The 22,115-nt window shown below is 46.5% G+C and overlaps 1 protein-coding gene across 1 annotated transcript in view; it reads left to right on the forward strand.

The window, feature by feature from the left end:
• The window catches only part of MAD1L1 (mitotic arrest deficient 1 like 1), a 588,396-nt gene extending 567,406 nt beyond the window's left edge, over positions 1-20,990 (forward strand). The window contains exon 17 of the mRNA XM_038763361.1: positions 19,799-20,990. Coding sequence (XP_038619289.1) covers positions 19,799-19,957 — 159 coding nt within the window. The 3' untranslated portion in view covers positions 19,958-20,990. The remainder of the gene's footprint in view (positions 1-19,798) is intronic.
• The last annotated feature ends 1,125 nt before the right edge of the window (positions 20,991-22,115 follow it).

The raw sequence follows: 22,115 nt of genomic DNA on the forward strand, positions 1-22,115 counted from the left end.
ACTGCTTTCAAACACGCCCATGTATCCCCTAGCCTAAAGAAAAACTCCCTTGACCTCACAGGTCCCTCCGTTATGACTTGTGATGCTATGCCATGTTTTCTGGGGATTTGTGATTGAATTTAGAGAAGAAGCAGGAGGAAGCAGTGGGTTCTAATACCGGCTCCGCTCCTTGCCCGCTGTGTGACCTTCGGCACATCACTTACCTTCTCTGTGCCTCAGTTACTTCATCTGTAGAAAGTATAATTATAGCTGTAATTATATTTATTCTGATGGTATTGACGCCTGTCTACTTGTTTTGTTGTCTGTCTCCCCCTTCTAGACTGTGAGCCTGACGTTGGGTAGGGACCGTCTCTATATGTTGCCGATTTGTACTTCCCAAGTGCTTAGTACAGTGCTCTGCACACAGTAAGCGCTCAATAAATATGATTGAATGAATGAATGAATGAAATCCCAGCTCCGCCAATTGTCAGCTGTGTGACTTTGAGCAAGTCATTTAGCTTCTCTGGCCCTCAGTTACCTCATCTGTAAAATGGGGATTAAGACTGTGAACCCCCCCGTGGGACAACCTGATCACCTTGTAACTTCCCCAATGCTTAGAATAGTGCTTTGCACATAGTAAGTGCTTAATAAATGCCATCGTTATTATTACAATTTGACAACATGTAGAGACGGTCACTACCCAACAGCGGGCTCACAGCCTGGAAGTCTTCTAAAAGAATAAGTACTCATCTTTCCTGAAAGGCTTAAGCATTCTCCAGGCCTGGAGGCAGAAAGTTGAGCAAGATTATTTCAGGCGGCCTATTCAAGCGATGTGACGGTGGACGGCTTTGCAACCTTTTTCCACCCATCTTCTGCTTCTGAGTTGCTTTGTTCTTTCATGAGTAATGGCTGAAAGGGCCCCATAGCTATAAGTTGAGGATAAGCATCTCTTTCAATCCCAACAGAGGAAGGCAGGAATCCCCCCACAATTCCTGCTCTCATTTTGCAGGATTTCAGCATTTCCCCAGCTTCTCCCAGCTGGACTTGCAAAACCGTGCCCATTAACACCTTTGGGACCCTGACCCCAGCCAGTGCCATCTTCCAAGAAAGGATTCTTCAGAAGCCCCCCGTCTTTGAAGTGAGGATTTGTAATTGGTCATTTCACAAGCCATTATGGCCCTTAACACAGCCGAGTGAAATATGGACTGGAGTGGGAAGAGACAGGAGGCAGAGAGGTCAGCAAGGAGGCTGATGCAGGATGACTGATTGTATTAAAGTGGTAGCAGTTTGGAGAGGAAAGGGCAAATTTTAGCGATGTTCTGAAGGTGGAACCAACAGGATTTAGTGATGGATTGAATATGTGGGTTGAAGGAGAGAGAGGAGTCAAGAAATGAGACAAGAGGATTGCCAGTTGTCTAAATAGAGGAAACAAGGAACAAGAAAGGACGACCTTTTCCAGCCTGAAGGAAGTAGTGAAAAGCAACTGTAGCTAAGGTGCTTAGGTCCTTTCTGATGTGGATCTCATAGCACTTTAGTGAATAACTACCACCACTTGGGAAAGAGAACAGAATTACTCTCCCCTAATGCATCAAGAAGTGAAGACTCCTCTAAATCAATCTCAGAGACTGAGCCTTGGAACTGACAGCTGAATCCAATCCTGACATCTGCAAGAAGTCGGCCACTCAGCTCAGCTGTTTCAGCTTTGTGTGTGTTCTGACATTTTGTTTCAAATGCTGATGTTATAGAAGTGCCTGCCCTGTGACAGGCAGGGCTCCGCAAATATCTTAGTGTATCTGGGAAGTAGGGCACTTTAGGGCTTGCCAGCTGGCCAGGACTTTCATTTCAGGGATGCAGTGCCATCTTTAAAAATGTGACCTCACGAGCTCCAAATAGCTTCAGGGCAGAGGAGAGAAAACATCTTTTATTCACTCTTCTGGCACTGCAGTTCCTGCCAGAGGGCCACTTTGTGAACTTTTAAAAGAAGTCAGAGGACCTGGGTTCTAATGCTGCCTCTGCCACTTGCCTACTGTGTGAACTTGGGCAAAGTCACTCAGCTACTCCATGCCTCAGTTTCCTCAACTGTAAAATGAGGATTCAGTACTTACCGTATCAGCCTCTTTTTTGATCTCCCATCCTCCTGTCCCTCCCTGCTTCAGTCTATATTTCACTCTGCTGCCTGGATTATCTTTCTACAGAAACCCTCTGGGCATGCCACTCTCCTCCTCAAAAATCTCCAGTTGTTGCCTATCAGCCTTCGAATCAAGCAAAAACTCCTCACTCTCGGCTTTAAAGCTCTCCATCACCTCGTCCCCTCTTACTTCACCTCCCTTCTCTCCTTCTACAGCCCAGCCCGTACACTCCGCTCCTCTGCCGCTCACCTCCTCACTGTGCCTTGTTCTCGCCTGTCCCGCCATCGACCCCTAGCCCATGTCCTACCTCTGGCCTGGACTTCCCTCCCTCCACAAATCCGCCAAACTAGCTCTCTTCCTCCTTTCAAAGCCCTACTGAGAGCTCACCTCCTCCAGGAGGCCTTCCCAGACTGAGTGCCCCCTTTCTCCTCTCTTCCTCCTCCTTCTCCCCTCCCCATTGTCCCCCTCCCTCCTTCTGCCCTTTCTTCTTCCCCTCCCCACAGCACTTGTGTATATTTGTACATATTCATTACTCTATTTTATTAATGATGTATATATAGCTGAAATTCTATTTATTATGATGGTATTGACACCTGTCTACTTGTTTTGTTTTGTTTTCTGTCCCCCCTGTCTAGACTGTGAGCCCTTTGTTGGGAAGGGTCCATCTCTATGTGTTGCTGATTTGTACTTCCCAAGTGCTTAGTACAGTGCTCTGCACACAGTAAGCACTCAATAAATATGATTGAATGAATGAATGAATAATTAGCCCCCATGTGAACCCCATGTGAAGGGACTGTGTCCAACCTATCTTGATTCTACCCCAGCATTTAGAACAGTGCTTGCCCCATAATTAGTGCTTAGTAAACACCATTAAGGAAAAAAATATCATTTCTCTTTGGAAACAGCCCATTTGAGCATGGGCCATAACCCTGGGACCCAATCAGTGAGTGGGCCCAGATAGAGGAAGGAAAGGTGGATATGTATATGTAGTGTATAAGCTTTTCAATGTAAGGAATGACCCATTGTCAGCCCTTTGAGGGCAGGAACTATGTCCTCTCCCTCTAGACTGTATGCTCCTTGTGAACCGGGAACGTGTTTACCAATTCCGTTGTATTGTACTCTCCCTAGCACTTAGAACAGTGCTCTGCACATAGTAAATGCCATTAATTAAATGCCATTGATTGATTGATTGATTTAACGTATGCTGTCAAGCACCTAATAATGTTCTGCACAAAAGCACTCTAGTAATGATGATGGTGCCATTTAAATCTGCCTAATACTAATCTAAGCCCCTTTAAAGTAGGTCTCCTTGTAGTATGTATCTTTGGAAACTTCTAAATGAGAATTCCAACCTCTTTAAACGATGAAGCTCTCATTTTCTTAGTGTCATTCCCAAAGGAAACCAATCGTCCTTATTCCAACGAGCAGGGCAAACAAAGCAGAGGTAGACGCAGAAGAACCCATTTGCCTCAAGATGCAAAATGTTTGCAAACCGGTTGATGTTTCTCCGTGGCGGTCTTGTGCGCGGCCGAAGGAGCCTGTCGGCGGCTATTTTGGGAAAGGTTAAATTAAGTTATGAAACTAACCTAGAATAGAGAGCTCTGAACATGGGGAAAAGGAGGTGGGGGAATGGCCCTGAGCTTAATATGAAGAGGTCACTCTGAGAACTGTTGGGCCATGGAGCCTCTAAGCCAGACACAATGCCAAGATGTCTTTCCTAGTTAAGGTTCCCAAGGACTTTCTTATAACCACCCTCGCTGCCACTACCCAGGACCTCCACATCCCCCACCAAGAAACAGCCAGCCATGTGAGCTTCAGGGACAGTAGCAGGAAGAGTTGGCACTGGAAAAGGGCAGATTTTTACCTGGCTCTAAGGGCTGGAGCAGTTGTCGTTTGTGCATAACAGGGCTTCCTCGAGGTCATTCCTAATTAGTTGCATGTTGCTAAAGAGCTGAACGTGGAATTTTAATGCTGCTCTGAAGGCAGCCACCAATCATCCCATCTCCGCCTCGAGTCAGGCCGCTGCTACTGGCTTTCCAGCGGCATCTGGAAAAGAGAGTAGGCGCATGCCAGGGGAGGCAAGAGAGTGCTCTTCAAGTGTGCTTAAGAACACCAGGAAAGGATCAGGGCCCAGACAAGAGGGACCGGAGCACAGCAGCTGCTGCCAGAATGTTCACGCAAGCCTGCTGGCAAAACGCATCAATTTGGGTTTTTTCCTGTTTTCCTAATTGTAATAATGGGGTCTGCATAAATCTTCTTCTCCTCCAATCCTCCCTCGTGCCCCTCTAGCAACGGGCACGGCAAGGCAGCCTGGCAGCTAGAGAAGCATTAGCATCAAACGAGAGTGCGAGTTGTAGCCCGACAACTATCAGTCAAGGCCTGAGCAGGGATTGAGTTGGGGAAGATCTCTCCAAGGATCCAAACTCTGCTCCTCTGAGTGGGAAATGCTGCTGAAACCTTGGAGGTGGGACCGCGAGTTCCGGAATGTTTATGTACAGGTACAGCCACAGCTCCTGGGGCCACTTACTGACTGAATATAGCAGAGTGATTTCAAAAGCGGGAACAGTGCTGTCACTAAGGCCGCTTGTTGTATCTGCACATGGGCAATTTGAGAAGCATCTCAAAACTTTCGAAGTCCTAGCGAGGTGTTAGTAGATGAGTTAGAAATGGAGCAGGTAGGAGGGCAGAAATCTTCAGTTAATTCGGGGGCTGTCAAGAGCAGAAAGGCTCCTCCACCTTTGTCTTGTGTGATTCCTGGGCCTTTCATCCCTGCAGGTGTGGTTCTGCTTGGACTTGGCTCTCATGGGATTTCATCTTGTGCCCCCGTTCTCTTTCATGAGCCATCCCAGTGCTCAGGACAGGCAGCATTAAGAGGAGAAGGAGAAATAGCAGCATTTATTGAGTGTTTACTTGGGACAATGCACCAGACTAGATTCTTAGAAGCTACAGAATGACAAAGTGACACATTCCCTCATCACAAGGAGCTTCACTCTAATGGGACAAGGAGCAGGAAGGTTCTTGATTGATAGTGCAGAATGGTCATTGGGAGGATTTTTTAAACTCTTCTTGTCCTGAGAAAAACAGAAAATGACTAGGAGCTTGGACACATTTGGACGAGCAGCACACTGAAAAATTGACACGGCAAGCTCTGATCCTGACTCATTCACAAACTTGCTCCATGACTCTGGGCAAGGCTGCCCACCCCACCCCCCCCACTCTTTTCTCTCCCCTCTTATCTCCCTCTCTTCCCTCCCCTGCCATCATCCATTTCACTATTTTTTCCCCCGGGACATCCAACGTGTCATCTCTGGGCTAAATGTAGCCTGCTTGACTGCAGAGTAGGGTCCACCTGAGATTTTTAGAAAAATGTTTTTCTACCCAGTTAGTTACCACACGTGAACTACAAGGCCAGAAAGGCCTAACCAACAGCCCCCAGGCTTAAATAAGTGATTAGTTGAAGTTGAATGTAACTAATTACATAATTTTGGGTTCACTCAGTTAAAAAACAGACTTCTCATTGTCTTGATCAAAATTGGTCAGTGACTAGCTCTAGGCTTGTAGCTATCCTCTTTTGTAGCAGTAAAGTTGATTAACTGTTTTTCAAACATTTTAAACAGGTTTATTAGTTCTTAAAAAAAATCCACATTATTTAATAGCGATCAGGCCATTTGTCACCATAGTTCTAAATGTGTGTGGCCCGAGCACATGAATTTCTGATCATGTGGTCCACTTCCTTTACATGGAATCATCATCAGTGGTATTTATTGACTGCTTACTATGAGCAATACACTGTACTGAACACCTGGGTGAGTACAATACAATAGAGGGAAAAGATAGATATTAACCTCCCAGTTCAGACTGATGTAAATGATAAGTCCTTAAGCCACTCTTGTTACAGCTCCTGGAAGATCCCGAATTTGAGAGGAGGAGCATTTTGGTGACTGGGCCGTGCTCACAACCAAATGCAAAACTTGTCTCCTAATCCAAAATCCTGAAACCCAAAACCCAATCAGGCTTAAATTAACCCAAGTGAGACTCAGGCAAAGGGAAAGAAATATCTTTCTTAAAGTTCTGCTGTTTTTCCCTCACCCATTCACCAGGTTATTTCTCAAAGGAATCAACCGGAAAAAAGGAAGATAAATGGATTCCTCACGCACTGGTGTCTCCTGTTCAACAACATAAATCTTTCCTGGTGGGCCGGGCCTCTGAAGCAGCAAAGGGGATGATCTGTTCCAATCAGGGTCTTTACATCCCGGAGTCCCTCCACCCAAAGCAAACATTCACTTGTCTTTTCTGAAGAGAAAACTGACAGACCAGAATGGAAAACAAAAGCAGGGGGCCTAGAGAATGCTGAGCCAAGAGCTCAAAAATTCTGGGCCACTGTTTCACTGAGCCACCCAAGATGGTTCCCTTAATAGATAACTTCCTCCTTTTCCTCATCTACAGGAAGGGGAGGCAACCTCCTCTGGGGTGTTGAAAGGATGAATGCATAATGAAGAGATGCTTTGCCCATCTCTTGGGCAGTAGGGAGCAGGCTTGTGATCACCTTTCTGTTTTGATAGATCCATCACCTTTGTACAGTTCCAGAATTCTAAACCTTAGGAACTCCCCATGCTAAGGCAGCCTCAGGAAAGCTGTTGAACTTCCTAGAAATCTCAGTCCTAAAAGGGGTGCCAGCTGATCTCCTTGCATCAATGACGGGACATGCCCCAAGTTTGTCAGGGATTTTTTTTGTATTTTTTTTCGTGAAATTTGTTAAGTGCTTACTGTGTGCCATGCACTTCTCCAAGCTTTAGGGTAGGTATAAGCCCAAAATGCCCTAATGCCCATTTTACAGATGAGGTAACTGAGGCATAGAAATTAAATGACTTGCCCAAGGCCACCCAGCAGAAAAGTGGCAGAGCCAGGAGTAGAACCCAGGCCCTCTGACTCCCCAGCCTGTGCTCTATCCACTAGGCCACGCTGCTTCTCAAATGGCAGTAATGTCTCCTGAAGTCTGACATCTGACTACCCAGGAGGGGAGGAAACTTTGGCTGCCTTCCTAGAGTTTTCGTAGGTTCTTCGAACTTAAGTCTAATGGAGCTTTCTAATAATCGGGACCATACCCGTTGGGAGGTTGGGGACTGGGAGAGACACAGTCATTGCTCTGCTGGCTTTTCCCCAGCTCTCTTACCTAACTGCAGTGAGCCAGGATTCTGTCATCCTCTCCCAGGTGTCTCAAGATCGACTCTCCCTCTCCATTTTCTCTTTCTCCCATTTCCAAGGAGTTTCCAAGGCACATGTACAAGAGTTTCTGATAGCTAACATAAAAGTTGCCCAAACTATCTGCCACAATTTGTTGTGAGCTTTTCAATCCTGTTCCCCACTCTTACTGTTTTTATCTGTAATTGAGAAATGGTGGGCTATCCTTCCCAGGTAAATGGTGGTCCATATTCCTTTCTCATATTTGAGTGGTCTGGATGCAGAGCACTGCAGGGTTTCCCAAGAGAAGAAGTGGTTCTCACAAAGCCTGTAGCCTAAATGAGGAGGCAAAGCAGAATAAGAGATACGTTAGTGCATCTATCTGCTTGATCCCAATAAGGTGAGGAGATGAGGGGGAAAGAAGTAGAACACCAAATCAAGAATGCCAGCATATCCTTTGGAAAACTGATAATGTAATGCTAATATGTCACCAAGCTTCAGATCCAAACTAAGGGCTGCAAGATAGTCCTAGTCTCCAGCCTATAACTTCATGACTATGAAACCTAAGCCAAAGGCTGACATCACATCCAGTTCGTAAACATTCCATTAGCATTTGCTGAATGTCAACATTAAATGGCAAGGAAAATCACAAACATCACAAGAAGTCATAGACTGATTGTGAACATTCAGGTTAGCAAAGCAATGGCATGGGATTACAGTTATACCAGGAAATAAGTGTGAGGACAACTGATTCCTAAGGAGCTATTGAATTGTGAGCTGAGAAGTGGGGCTCATAATGAAAGAGGGCAGAAGAAATCTTTGAAACCTACAGTGAAGCACAACTTCAAACAACGTGGTATAATTGGAGACTGCTGGGCAACAACAGCAGTTGAAAGACCAGTGTAGCATGCAGTAATCAGGAATAAGGTGAGTCCCCGAGACCTTGGAAACAGTGTGCTATGAAAAGGCAAAATCAAAAAAGGCATCAGGCCCTGCAAGTAGTTGATTTAGCAGCACAGCAAAGGATGCCCTTCTCATGTCCTGTTGTGGAAGGAATTGTCAATCACACACCAATCTTTTCAGCTGCGCCCAAACACACAGTTTGACTCTTTCCATTTTACCAGCAGTGCCATCTTTCAACCCCAAGGACAGATGGATGAATAGCTGTCCTGTTGTTAAGCAGCAAGGCTAAGTGGAGAGATCATGAGCTTGGGAGTCAGAGGACGTGGGTTCTAATCCCTTTCCACCATGTGTCTGCTGTGTGACCTTGGGCAAGCCACTTAACTTCTCTGTGCCTCAGTTACCTAATCTGTAAAGTGGATATTAAGATTGTGAGCCCCGTGTGGGACCACCAGATTACCTTGTATCAACCCTGATGCTTAGAATAGTGCTTGGCACATAGTAAGTGCTTAACAAATACTATAATTATTAATTATTCTTATTATAATTAAGGTTTTCAAGGCTATGATAGGTATAGGGACTTCACATTTGGGTGGGTGCTGGGTGTGGCCATCAGTTATTGAGTTGTTTAGATCAAAGTGTGGTCCAGATTTCACTGGATGTCTTCAGCTGTCTGTGCAGGACAATTTAAAAATGTCCAGTAAAACCTGACTGAAAGTGGATCACATTTGACCAAGGAACTGCTCACATTTGAGCAGTTGAACAAGGAACTACTCATAGATGGGTCACATAAAAAATGTGATCTCCATATATCTTGTGGGAACACCAATTCATAAATCTAAGATATGTACTCAAGTGCCCATGAATACTATCACAGTGGTGCAGGGCAATGCAGTGGTCATACAGGAGTTAGTGTTGTGTAAGAATTAAGCTCTGAATAATTAGGGAAAGTTTCTTGGTGAATGGGAAGAAAATGCCTTTGGGGAATGGAAGGAAATGGGTTTCTTTGTATATGGAATCAGCCTCTGCAAAGGTCTTGAGAGAAGAAGTGGCTGAGTACAGTTTGAGGGTGAGTTTTACTTGGCTAGAGCAGAGAATTCAGGCTAGGGAGTCAAGAGCTGGGATTGCCTGCACACAGAGTGTGACCAGGAGCAGAAGGCCCTTGAAGTTCAAGGTTATGAGTTTAGACTCATGATGTGGGGAACTGGGAACCATTGCCGGGTTCTGAGGTGAGTAGTAGTGTGATCAGAATGGCACCTAAAGAAGACAGCATTTGACCTGGTTTGTAAGCAGGAGGTTACAGTGGTATGCTCAAGGGCTTCAGCAAAAGGAAGAGGAAGAAGGGGCAGGTCAGTGAGATAGTCCCCTTGTTCCTTATACAATTTCTGTACATTGCTTTAGAATGAATTTCTCAGTCTCTCAAATCCCTTCTGCTTCCCACTGCCTTCCCAACACTACCCCTTCAATCAGTCAATCAATCAATCAACGGTATTTATTGAGTGCTTACTGCATGCAAAGGGCTGTATTAAGCACTTGGGAGTGTACAGAGTTGTCACACACATTCTCTGACCTCAAGGAGCTTATAATCTACAGTGGGAAATAGACATTAAAATTAATTGTGGCTATGTATAGAAGTGTTGTGGGGCTGAGGGTTGGGTGACTATCAAATGCTTAAAGGGTACAAATCCAATTGTATGGTGCAAGGGTGACACAGAAGGGAGAGGGGGAAATGAGGGGAGAGTGATCATCTATCAGGTATACGAAAGGGACAGGAGTTCCAGATCAGAGGGAGGGCATGGACGAGGGGTCGGCAGTGAGATAGACAGGCTCAGTTAGTAGGTTTACCTCTTCCCCTGGCTGAGCTGCAGTTTCATTCAAGACACTGAAAATGCCTCCAACTCGCAGGAGAACAACAAATATTTGGTGTAGGGAGAGCCTTGAAGCCAGTGGTCAAGAGTTTTTGCTCACTGAGGAGGGAAATGAGTAGCCACTGGAGGTTTTTGATGAGTGGAGGGATGTGTGGAGGGAAAAGCACTTAGTATAGTACTTTGCACACAGTAAGCACTCAGTAACTACTATTGAATGAATGAATGCTATTCCATGCTTCAGAAAGATGATCTGGACAGTGGAATGAAGTATAGATCAAAAAGGAAAGCAGCATGGAGCAGGGAAACCAGTAAGGAAGCTGTTGCATTAGTCTAATTGGAAGCTTGGACAAATAATAATAATAATGGTATTTGTTAAGCACTTACTGTGTGTGAAGCACTGTTCTGAGCACTGGGGGGGATGCATGGGACAAATATGGAGATCATTTGGGTAGAGAGAAAGGGGTAGATCCGGGAAATATTGTAGAATGGGATTCTAAACCTGTTCTCCCTCTTCTTCAAACTATGAGCTCCTTGTGGAACAGGGACAGTGTTTGACCTGCTAATCTTGTATCTACCCCAGAGCTTAGTACAAGGCTTGACACATTATAAGGGCTTAACAAATAGTATTATTATTATTATTAGGAAAAGCTGGGAGGATTTAGGGACAGACTGAATGTGGGTTAATTGACAGTAAGGAGTTCCTGGGGACTCTAATGTTGTGAGAGAAGCAGCATAGCCAACTGGAAAGAGCATGGGCCTCGGAGTTAGAGGACCCGGGTTCTAATCCTGACTGTGCCACGGACCTGCTGTGTGCCCTCAGGCAAGTCACTTAACATCTGTGTGCCTCAGTTCCTTCATCTGCAAAATGAGATTCAATACCTGTTCTCCCTTCTACTTAGACTGGGAATCCCATGTGGGATCTGATGATCATATGCATACTCCAGTGCTTAGGAAACTTGATTATCTTATATTTACCCCAGCACTAATTATTATTATTATTATCATCATAATTATTAATAAAGCTTCCTGGAAGGAAGAAATGCACGGTTGTAGACCAGATACAGAAGAGACCCTGACCTAGTCGCATGACCAGCATGTGGGGCAGCATTGAAAACAAGGGGGCTGATACGAAACGTATCTGCAGGGAACCAAATGTGTCTACCAGGGGCTAGTTTTGATTTGATTTGGATCAGAAAAATAAGGAGAGGAAGGAATCGGCTCCAGTCCGGTGGTGGATAGTGGGAGAGAGGGTCTTGTCTTTGGCCACACTTTCCTGTGTGCTCTTGGCAAGGGCAGGGTGCCTTGCCTTTTGCTCAGGAGTTAAAAGTGCCTTTTGAGTTAGTGCTTGGGGAAGGCATTTGCAAATGGTCCATCTCCTCTGCCGCTTAAGTTCACTTATATACTAAGCTCTGACTTGGGGTGAGAGGTCTGAGCAGGAAGCAATTGCACTAGAGCCCAGCTCTTCCTCTTTCAAGCTGGAAAGAGAATACTGTAGGAGAGGACATTTCGGAGGCGAGGTCACCCTGGCAGATGGAGTGTTGGTTGACTGATGGGCAGCAAAGCATCTTCATTTAAGTAAAATCCTTTTTGCTCTCCCACAGGGCATGCTGAGGGTTGTGGCAAACCTGCTAGTTAATTCCAAAGGGGAGAAAAGTAAAGCAAAGCACTGAGTGTTAAATACACCCCATAAATATTTCCAGCCACCGAGATGGCTTATTGGGCAATTTGTTTTTTAAAAAATCTCTCTCTAATTTCAAGTGAACAACCCCTAATTATAGTGATTTAGTAGCTACCTAGGGACCTGATGATATTTGAACATGGCATAATGCTAAGCAGAGATTGATTGGTGCAGCATAATTCAATCGGAGGATTTTGCGAATATCATAGCCCAAGAAAGCTAAGTTTTAGCAATTATACAGCTCCTCAGAACTCTCCTGATTGAATTATAGCTTGAGCAGTCCTTCTTCAGGCCCCTCCCCATTTGCCTTTCTCCTTGGGCAATTGCATAATGCAGGAGTTGAGCAGAGGAGGTTTCTAGGAGAAATGTCATGGGAGAGTCTTTGTTTCATTTTTTCCTTATATGTCTATCAGTATTGGTCCCTTCCCTCTACCCCATCCCCCATTCTTAGACTGAAAACCCCATGAGGTCCAGAGACTCTGTCTAATGCTCAACCATGCATTATTTCCCAGCAGTAGGTACAGTGGTTTGCACACAGTATTCATTCATTCATTCAATGGTATTTATTGAGCGCTTACTATGTGCAGAGTACTGTACTAAGCGCTTGGGAAGTACAAGTTGGCAACATATAGAGACGGTCCCTACCCAACAGCGGGCTCACAGTCTAGAAGGGGGAGACAGACAACAAAATAAAACATGTGGACAGGTGTCAAGTCATCAGAATAAATAGAAATAAAGCTAGATGCACATCATTAAGAAAATAAATAGAATAGTAAATATGTACAAGTAAAATAAATAGAGTACAAACATATATACAGGTGCTATGGGGAGGGGAAGGAGTAGGGCGGGGGGGATGGAAAGGAGGTAGGGTGGGAGGGATGGGGAGGAGGAGAGGAAAAAGGGGGCTCAGTCTGGGAAGGCCTCCTGGAGGAGGTGAGCTCTCAGTAGGGCTTTGAAGGGAGGAAGAGAGCTAGCTTGGCGGATGTGCGGAGGGAGGGCATTCCAGGCCGGGGGAGTATGTGGGCTGGGGTCGACGGCGGGACAGGTGAGAATGAGGTACATTGAGGTGGTGAGTGGCAGAGGAGCGGAGGGTACGGGCTGGGCTGGAGAAGGAGATAAGGGAGTTGAGGTAGGAGGGGGCGAGGTGATGGAGAGCCTTGAAGCTGAGAATTAGGAGTTTTTTGCTTGATGCGTAGGTTGACAGGCAGCCACTGGAGATTTTTGAGGAGGGGAGTAACATGCCCAGAGCATTTCTGCACAAAGATGATCAGGGCAGCAGCGTGAATGAAGTATGTACTGAAGTGGGGAGAGACGGGAGGATGGGAGATCAGAGAGGAGGCTGATGCAGTAATCCAGTCGGGATAGGATGAGAGATTGAACCAGCAGGGTAGCGATTTGGATGGGAAGGAAAGAGCGGATCTTGGCAATGTTGCGGAGGTGAGACCGGCAGGTTTTAGTGACGGATTCGTTGTGAGGGGTGAACGACAGAGCAGAGTCGAGGATGACACCAAGTTTGCAGGCTTGTGAGACGGGAAGGATGGTAGTGCCGTCTACAGTGATGGGAAAGTCAGGGAGAGGGCAGGGTTTGGGAGGGAAGATAAGAAGTTCAGTCTTGGACATATTGAGTTTTAGATGGCTGGCAGACATCCAGATGGAGATGTCCTGAAGGCAGGAGGAGACCCAAGCCTGAAGGGAGGGAGAGAGAGCAGGGGCAGAGATGTAGATTTGGGTGTCACCAGCATAGAGATGATAGTTGAAGCCATGGGAGTGAATGAGTTCACCAAGGGAGTGAGTGTAGATAGAGAACAGAAGGGGACCAAGAACTGAACCTTGAGGAGCCCCTACAGTAAGGGGATGGGAGGGGGAGGAGAAGCCTGCAAAAGAGACTGAGAATGAACGGCCGGAGAGATAAGAGGAGAACCAGGAGGGGATGGAGTCTGTGAAGCCAAGGTTGGATAGCGTGTTGAGGAGAAGGGGGTGGTCCACAGTGTCAGAGGTAGCTGAGAGGTCGAGGAAGATGTGCTTGTAATGCTGTGATTACTACTAGAAGTGTGTAGTGGATAGATAATGGGCCTGGAGTCAGAAGGTCATGGATCTAATCCCAGCTCTGCCATTTGTCTGCTTTGTGACCTTAGGCAAGTCACTTTACTTATCTGTATCTGTAAAATGGGGATTGAGCCTGTGAGCCCCACTTCGGACAGGGACTGTGTCCAGTCCAATTTGCTTGTATCCACCCAAGTGCTTAGTGCAGTGCCTGGCACAAATACTTAACTGATGCAATTATAATTATTATTAGTACCAAGTGGAATCAGCCGTATAAACAGAAAATTGAAAATAGCTTCCCCATTGGACTATAAGTTTCCTGTTAATTTTTGGAAGATAAAATTGGTCATGCGGTAGCCTGCCAACTTGCCCCACTTGCCTTCTGGGCTTGGACCAATATTCAAGTCAGATTTTGGTTTGAGTGCTAAGATTTCACCAGCACAGGTATCTTCCTAGGCCTTTTAGGTATGAGAAGTGTACAGACCTCTGTCTTCTCTGATGATAAAGATGCAGGCTGCTTCCTTCTCTGTACTAACTGCAAAACCCTGGCACTTCAGCCCTCCCAGCCCCAAAACAGAGGCTCGTGGGCTCCCCCCAACTGGCAGCCCTGGGAGATTCGGCTCCTTTTGACATTTAGAAAAATCTCAGAATCAGACGCAGAAAGCAGAAATGAAAGGATTTCTTGTTAAAAGGTCAAAGCAGTTTCTTTTGTTTTTGTTTAAAAATTGGTGTGTGTTGAACTATGACAGGGCCAATATATTAGGGGCAGTAAGACCATAAGATTCTGGAGAGGCTGCTGCAAGAAAGATGAAGGCTGACCGGGAATAATAAAAATAATAATCACAATAATAATAGTAGAAGGAGGTGGCATAGTCATTAAATATAATGGTGGCAGTATTTAGCACCAGACTCTATCCTGAGTTAAATGACTGCAAGGAGTCACCAATGACACTAACAGGCTTCTGGGCTAGAGAAGGTAATAGTTGTGATGCCTGTGATGAGAGGGGAGGAGTGCCAAGCCCTGTGCTAAGCGCTGTGGTAGATAACAGATTATCACATCAGACACAGTCCCTGTACTACACAGGGCACCACACAGGAGGGAGAGCAGGTTTCTGGTCCCCATTTCATAGATGAGGGAGCTGTGGTCCAGAGAGGTTGTGATTTGCCCAAGGTCACACAGCAGGCCAGTGGCTGAGCTGAAGAAGAATTATGTTCTTCTGTCTCAATCAATCCATCAATCAAGCAATAGGTGACTACTAGGTGCAGAACAATTTGGAGAGTACACAAATGAGTTGGGTAGATATGATTCCTGCCCTCAAGGAGCTTACCATCTAGCCAGTCCGCTGCTCTTTCCAGGAGGCCATGCTGCTTCTCTAAAGCCAAAGATAACCCAGAATAAATGAGGGAAGCAAAGCAACAGGGATTTGCATAGGAGAGAAGGAAGAAACTTGGTCAGTGAATGTGGTTAACCATGGGACTTTCTTTGGTTCATTCATTCATTCATTCAATCGTATTTATTGAGTGCTTACTGTGTGAAGAGCACTGTACTAAGTGCTTGGGAAGTACAAGTTGGCAACATATAGAGACGGTCTGTACCCAACAATTGGCTCACAGTCTACAACCTTTTGTTGTAAAGGTTTCAACGTAGGATAGATATCCAGCTGCCCAGGATGGTTTGTGTGCAGCTCTACTTGGAGGTTGGCTGATTGGGGAGTGATGGCTCAAGATATCCACTGAGAGCAAATCCAGGATCCAGTGAATTTTGATAGAAAAAGAAGAGGGTAAGGAAATTGGTAGACAGCAAGTGACTCCAGGAGATTTGTCAGAAGTAGAACAACCCCATTGGTCATATTGCTGTTCAAGAAGGATCGCTGAGGGCATCAAGGCAAAGTCATCAAAAGGGATAATCCCATAATAATGGCTTGCCTGATCATGCTAACCCTGAGTTCACTCCCAGAATATCAAATCAAATCAAGAAAGCTTTGCTCGTAAGAGCTGGAAGTTTACACAGCATAAAGAGGAACTCATTCTTTCCTGCCTGAGGAGGATTTTCTATCCTGGCTTCACTCTCAGGGGAAAATGAGGACAAATCTGATTCCCCCGAACCCCCCCAAAAATAACTCTTGCCAACAAGAACCCAGGACCCAGGCGCCTATGCTGACGAATGGAGTCAGGATTACTTGAGATGGAGCGGGGTGGCGTTAGGATGTGGTGAGCTGTAGCAGGAGTGAGGTGGTAAAATGCAGGGGTCCTCGGACAAAGGAAAAAGACTGAGTGGACATCCATGAGGTGTTCTACCAAGCAGACAACAAAATTGAGGGGAGTTCTCTCCCCGCGAGCAGTCGGGAAAGGCAGAGGCAGTTCCCCAGGGGAGAGAGAGCATGTTGGACCTGTCAACGAAAGAACGACTTCCACAGGACGGGGGAGATGAGGAGAGCTGACAAATAGGGGCAGGGGCCTCCACCAAGATGCTAAAAGGGGAAAAAAAAATCTATTAAGCCTCCCCCAAGCACAAGGTGGTGCCCTGTGTACTTGGAGGGAAAATAGCAAGCGAGGGTGTTCTGTGATGTGAATAAAAGGGCACAGAGGGAGCGCAGCAGCCCCTTTCACTCCATCTGCACTTGTCACTGATGCAACAGTTTGATGTGTCTGTTTTAACTCCCAATCAAGTTGAGTCTTGAAAAGGCTCCCTTTTCTTTGGAGTGTCACAGAGTCTCATCCTGATGGCTTTGATCAAATGTTGCTTTGGCTTTCCCATTTCTGGGGGGAAGCAGACGGGGAGGGTGGTGCGGGGAGGGGGCGGTGTGCTGTTGCTGATCCATTTTTGAGCATTGCGGCTTCAGGAAGTCTCCCCGCAGAAATGTTCCATTCTGCAGGTCCCCTGCATCCCACATGTGAATAATAATAATAATAATAATAATAATGGCATTTATTAAGTGCTTACTATGTGCAAAGCCCTGTTCTAAGTGCTGGGGAGGTTACAAGGTAATCAGGTTGTCCCACGGGGGGCTCACAGTCTTAATCCCCATTTTACAGATGAGGTAACTGAGGCACAGAGAAGTTAAGTGACTTGCCCAAAGTAACACAGCTGACAGTTGGCAGAGCTGAGCCACACTGCTTCTCTAAATCTAGCAGGGACAGCAGGCATCTTTATCCCCTGCCCCTGCCAACCCAATTCAGGGGTGAACTTATCATAGGTTTGTAGCCATATCCAAGCACTCTGATAACGCCAGCAGCAGGCAACTAGCAATCTTAATAGATAACCTAGGTCAGTTGATTTCTTAAAAATCTGATTCACTGATACTTTCCAGCTAGTAGATGAGCTCTTTCCTGGTTGTGAAGCCCTCTGAAGAGGGCTTCCCCGATTAAGCCCTCTTTTCCCCAGATCCTTCTCCATCAATGCATTTGGATCTGTGACTTTTGGGTACTTGATATTCGCCCGACCCTCAGCCCCACAGCACTTCTGTACATATCTATAAATTATGTATTTATATTAATGTCTGTATCCCCCTCTGGATGGTAAGCTTGTTGTGGGCAAGGAACATGGCTATCAACTCTGTTTTGTGTACTCTCCTAAGTGCTTAGTACAGTGCTGTGCACACAGTGAGGGCTCAATAAATACCATTGATGATAGTGATGTGGATGATGAGGATGATAGAGATTCCTCAGCCTCTCGCTCACCGGTAGGAAATTCTTCCTTAAGTCAAAATCGAAGTCCCTCATCCCACCATTGAGGGCCATTTCCCCTTGTCCTGTCCAGGAAGGAGATGGAAAACAGCTGGCTGTCATTCTCTGGGAATGCACCTTTCCTAGTCTTGAAGACCATTTCTCTCCCCCCGACTGCATCATCCCAGTGCCTTTAGCCTCTGTCCCCCAGTTTACTTTCCAGTGCTTTTGTGACTTTCCAAATACTCTCAGGTGTTCAGATCATGTAAGATTTCTTACCTCATTGGTGGATGCCAGGTGATAGATCTGGGAAACGAGGTGAATAAATGAATGAGCATTTTGCGTTTTAGTTTTCTAGAACTGTTCGCGTGCTCTGGCCTTGAAAATGAGAGAATCCAAAAGAGGGGTCAGAAACCAGAGAGACTATCCCTGGAAATTTCTAGACTTGCCCACCCAAACATTCTTCTCATACTTCGTATACCATCTGCATTCAACACTCTACAGAGAGTCAAGAATGATGGAAGCCTTGGGCTGCAGGCAACACCAGCAAATTAGGACTCGGAGGATAGAAACTGTATCCTTCCTTTGAGGAAAAAAACCAAAAACCAACAGCTCAGTGGATGAGCTGTACACGTCTCTCAGAGGCATTCACTTGCCATGATTAACTTCAAATCCTACTCAAACCTCCCTCTCCTGCACAGGTAGATAGAATGGAACAAATGGAAAAGGAACACCAATTCCACATTACCTGCTTCTCTGAGAAAGGCAGAATGCTGACACACGGGTTGATCCGTAATGCAGGTTCCTGCCTTCCAAATTATATACCTGCTTAGAGATCTATTATATGTATTTATAAAAGCCTTGATGGATTTCCCCCATTCCAGGGTTGCAAGAAAAATGTATAATGTTTTCTTCTCTCTGGAGGCAACTAATCCTTTTCTGTGCAAAAGTGAGAGCACATCTAGGGTCTCTGGTCTCCAGGGAGGATCGGCTGGGGGTGCTGAGACTGTGGGCACCACCCCAGTGCCCCTCTCTGATCCCCCCACCCAGTCTTACCTGGCTGCCCTCCAGCGGGCCTCCAGTTGCCTGGGTGTGTTCTGTAGAGCCCATTGCATCAGTGACTTTGTATTCAGCATTTCCTGCTATATCCTTCCCATCGCAAAAATGATTTCTTAAACAACTGATTCTGGGGGATCTTTGGGCTCTGCAGAGATGCCATTGAAGGCATCAGATCTCCAGCTCTCATTCTGATAGGCCCCATCACTGACAGGAGTGAACAGAGGCACTTTGGCCAGCTGCCATGGCACGCCTGGCATACCCCCCGTAGGTGCCGTGGCTCCTTTTCCCTGTTCTTCTCTCTGGAGGTGTTTAAATCTGCCTCCCTACTCAAACACAGTAGATTTGAAGTGCGGCTGAGCCAATCCAGGGATAAGGACTCCAACCTGCCCCTGCGTTAACCGTAATGGAAATGGAAGGGCTAGCTCTGGTGATGAAATTTTTAGATGCGAGACTACACTTGAAAACGCTGCCTCCTGCCCCAGTGTGCCTGACACATGCTCAGTGTGATCTATTCTTCCCAATTAGATGTGACATTTACATATAAAGTTAATAAACTGAGTCTAGACTGACGAAACTGGAAACACACCAATCCTTGGGGAGTCCCTTTTCGCCTACTGAATCAGATCAGACTTCAGCAGAGCCTCCTTTCTTTAGGGTCTGAACCTTCAGATGGGTGACTTTTCCAGAAGAATTCTCCCACCACCTCAGAACTACCTTGGTGCTGGGGATGCTGAGCTGAAAGGCAAGAATGGGAAAGATGACCAGGGAGGATGCTTTGGACATTTGGACAGGAAAGGCACATTAAACATGCTCTGTTGTTTGAGACCAGCTTTCTAGGAAAGCTGTTCACAGTTGAAAGGCCTCAGTGTGCATGTTCTTGCCTGAGGGTACTCATTTTACAGCCCCTGCAAAATTTATTTTTCCTTTGGAGGAGGTTTAAATGCCCTTCCTGTCACTGGGTAACTTATTATGCATGAGTGAGTTGCTTGAGGTGGTAGGGGGAGGGGGATTGTTTAGGGACCTTGGAAATGCAGAACTTTAATAATAGTCCAATTAAATTTTGCAATGAACACCTGCTCTCCGGTAGTTACAGTTACCTTGATTAGACAGAGATCTACACAGAAGATGACTCCGTGGTGAGGGGGCAGTGTTTCTTGCAAATCTGAAAAAATGAAAGGAAATTGCCATGATTCTAAAATATTTTTCTCTCTTTCTCTCCTCCTTCCTCCCTCCTCCTTCCCTTGTCTCCCCCCTCCCTCCCTTTCTCTCCCGACGGGTCTCCCCTTCCTCCTCAGTCTTCAGGCTCTTCAGGAGCGAATATGCAACTACTGGAAACGGAGTTCTCCCGCACAGTCCACGAACTTATCAATCTCCACCTGCTCCACCAGGACAGCATCCCGGCTTTTCTCAGTTCCGTAACCCTTGACCTCTTCAGCCGCCAGACAGTCGCCTGACCCAGCTCCTGCATCCAGATCCCCACAGCCTCGGGGTTCTACAGAATCCGAAGGCATGGGGACCGTTGGGTTATGCCCCTGGTGCCACTTCCTGCTGCTCTGGATTCTCCCTTGTGCCTCCTGCCTCCTCCCTTCCTTAAGGGAATATTTTTCGGAAGGTTTGTTGTCAATAGGATCTGTTGCTTCCTCTTTCTCAGACTATGCCAAGCCCCCTAACTGGACTTCCCTAGAAAGTGTGGCCTTCATATAGGTTCCTTTTGATTTTCTTCCCTTCACTCCCCTGGCCCATTTTTAAGTTCATATCTTCTCCTCGATCCGAGACCTCCCTTCCCCCTAGTTGTGCTGGTGAGGTGCTTCTGGCTGTTGGATCTCAGACCTTTTCCTGTCTCTTCCTCACTGCTTTCTGGTCCCATTCCCTCTTTCCTGGCCCTCTGAGGGAGTCCTCAGGCTATTTGATGGCCTCCAAGATCCCATTCCTTGGGCTCAGCTTCCCCTGGGGAAGAGAAGGGTCCAGGCAGCAGGTAGTTCCGTGCACATACTGGCCTTCAGCTATTTGCTCTGCCTAATAAGGATGAAGAGTTGCACTGAGAAGCAGCCTTTTTAGCCTTTTAGCCTCTGGTACCTATTTTAATAATGAATTATATCCTCAGACTCAGCAAGCCTGGGCTTTAAAGAAAAATGAATTGTTGTAATCTCCAAATATGGAAATATGTCTGTCCTACAGGTAGAGTTCAGACCCCCAGAGAACTGATTTCCCCATCCTTCGGTCTTCCCACCCTGCTATCTGAAGGAGCTACCCTCAGGAGGGATGAGGCATAGGAGTGCTTAGAGGCAGATTTTCCCTCAAGCCACCTTGTGATCTTGGTCCTTCAAAGCAGTGTTATGCCCTGTAGCCTCCTCTCCCACACTTGGCAACTCCTTCTCCCAAAGCTGCCCTTGCTTTGACCTTCGATCAGCTGGGGAACTTGGACATTTCCTACCCTGCAGTGATGCTTTCATTTCTCATTACATAATAAAGTTTTCCCCATTCAGAGAGGGGGGTGTGTGTGTGTATGCGTGTGTCTGAGGCCGTTGCCTCTCCACTCTCATCTGCTCACTCCTCTGTCCTTCAGTACATCTGTGGACAAGATAACCAATGGAGAGTCCTGGGACCTTGGGATAAGTAGATAACGATTGAATGAATGAATCCCAGGTTGAGACTTCAACTTTTCCCGCTTGTGCAAAAAGAAAAAAAGAAAGAAAAAAATTATGGTACTTGTTAAGCACTTACTATGTGCCAAGCACTGTTCTAAGTACTGGAGTAGATACAAGGTAATCGGGTGGGACACAGTCCCTGTCCCACATGGGGCTCACACTCCTAATCTCCATTTTCCAGATGAGGTAACTGAGGCCCAGAGAAGTGGAGTGACTTACCAAGGTCACACAGGAGACAGGTGGTGGAGCCAGGATTAGTACCCAGGTCCTTCTAACTCCAAGACCATTGCCTGCTAGTGCAGAGAAATTGTTTCCAATTCAGCTGCTTCTTTTGTTATCTGCATTTAAGCGTGGCTGGGAGTGTGCAGAGCTCGTTGGTTTGCAATCAGGAATCAGGTGGGCCTGCCGGTTACAATTATTCTCCACACCGCAACAGCTGTGTCCCTGCAGAGACCCCCCTCATGACCTCAGAACCTTGGGCTGGGCCCTTCATTCAAACAGCTTCTTTGCCTTCAGAGGAAGCCACTTTGCAGCTCAGCAGCCTTCTCTCCAGCTTGGCATCACATAATCCAAGTGAGACTAGCCTGAGAATCGTCCAGCTTGGCTTTGTGGGTAAGTGATGGTCCCCAGGATCCCCAAGGGCCCGGTTGGCCTGTTTCAGACACGGGTCAAAAGCCCATAAGAAACTTCTAGAATGTGAAGGTATCACATCTCCCATCAGCGATGAAGGAAACATGTCCTCGTGGTGGGAACTGGCCAATGCCCAGAAGTAGGATGGATTGCCCGCCCCAGCCGTTCCTGTGCCAGATAAGTGGGACCTGATTCATATGCGCAGCACGAGACCCCAGGCCGTCTTCGGCAGTCATGGGGAAAATGAGGGATGACGTCAGCCGCTCCCCATTCCCCTGCCAACACAATAGCACAGCAGGGCTGAGTTGGGGCCTCTCTCTCCTGGTTCCTCACC

Source organism: Tachyglossus aculeatus, chromosome 21 (genome assembly GCF_015852505.1).
Source record: "Tachyglossus aculeatus isolate mTacAcu1 chromosome 21, mTacAcu1.pri, whole genome shotgun sequence".
In the NCBI taxonomy this organism is placed as follows: domain Eukaryota; kingdom Metazoa; phylum Chordata; class Mammalia; order Monotremata; family Tachyglossidae; genus Tachyglossus; species Tachyglossus aculeatus.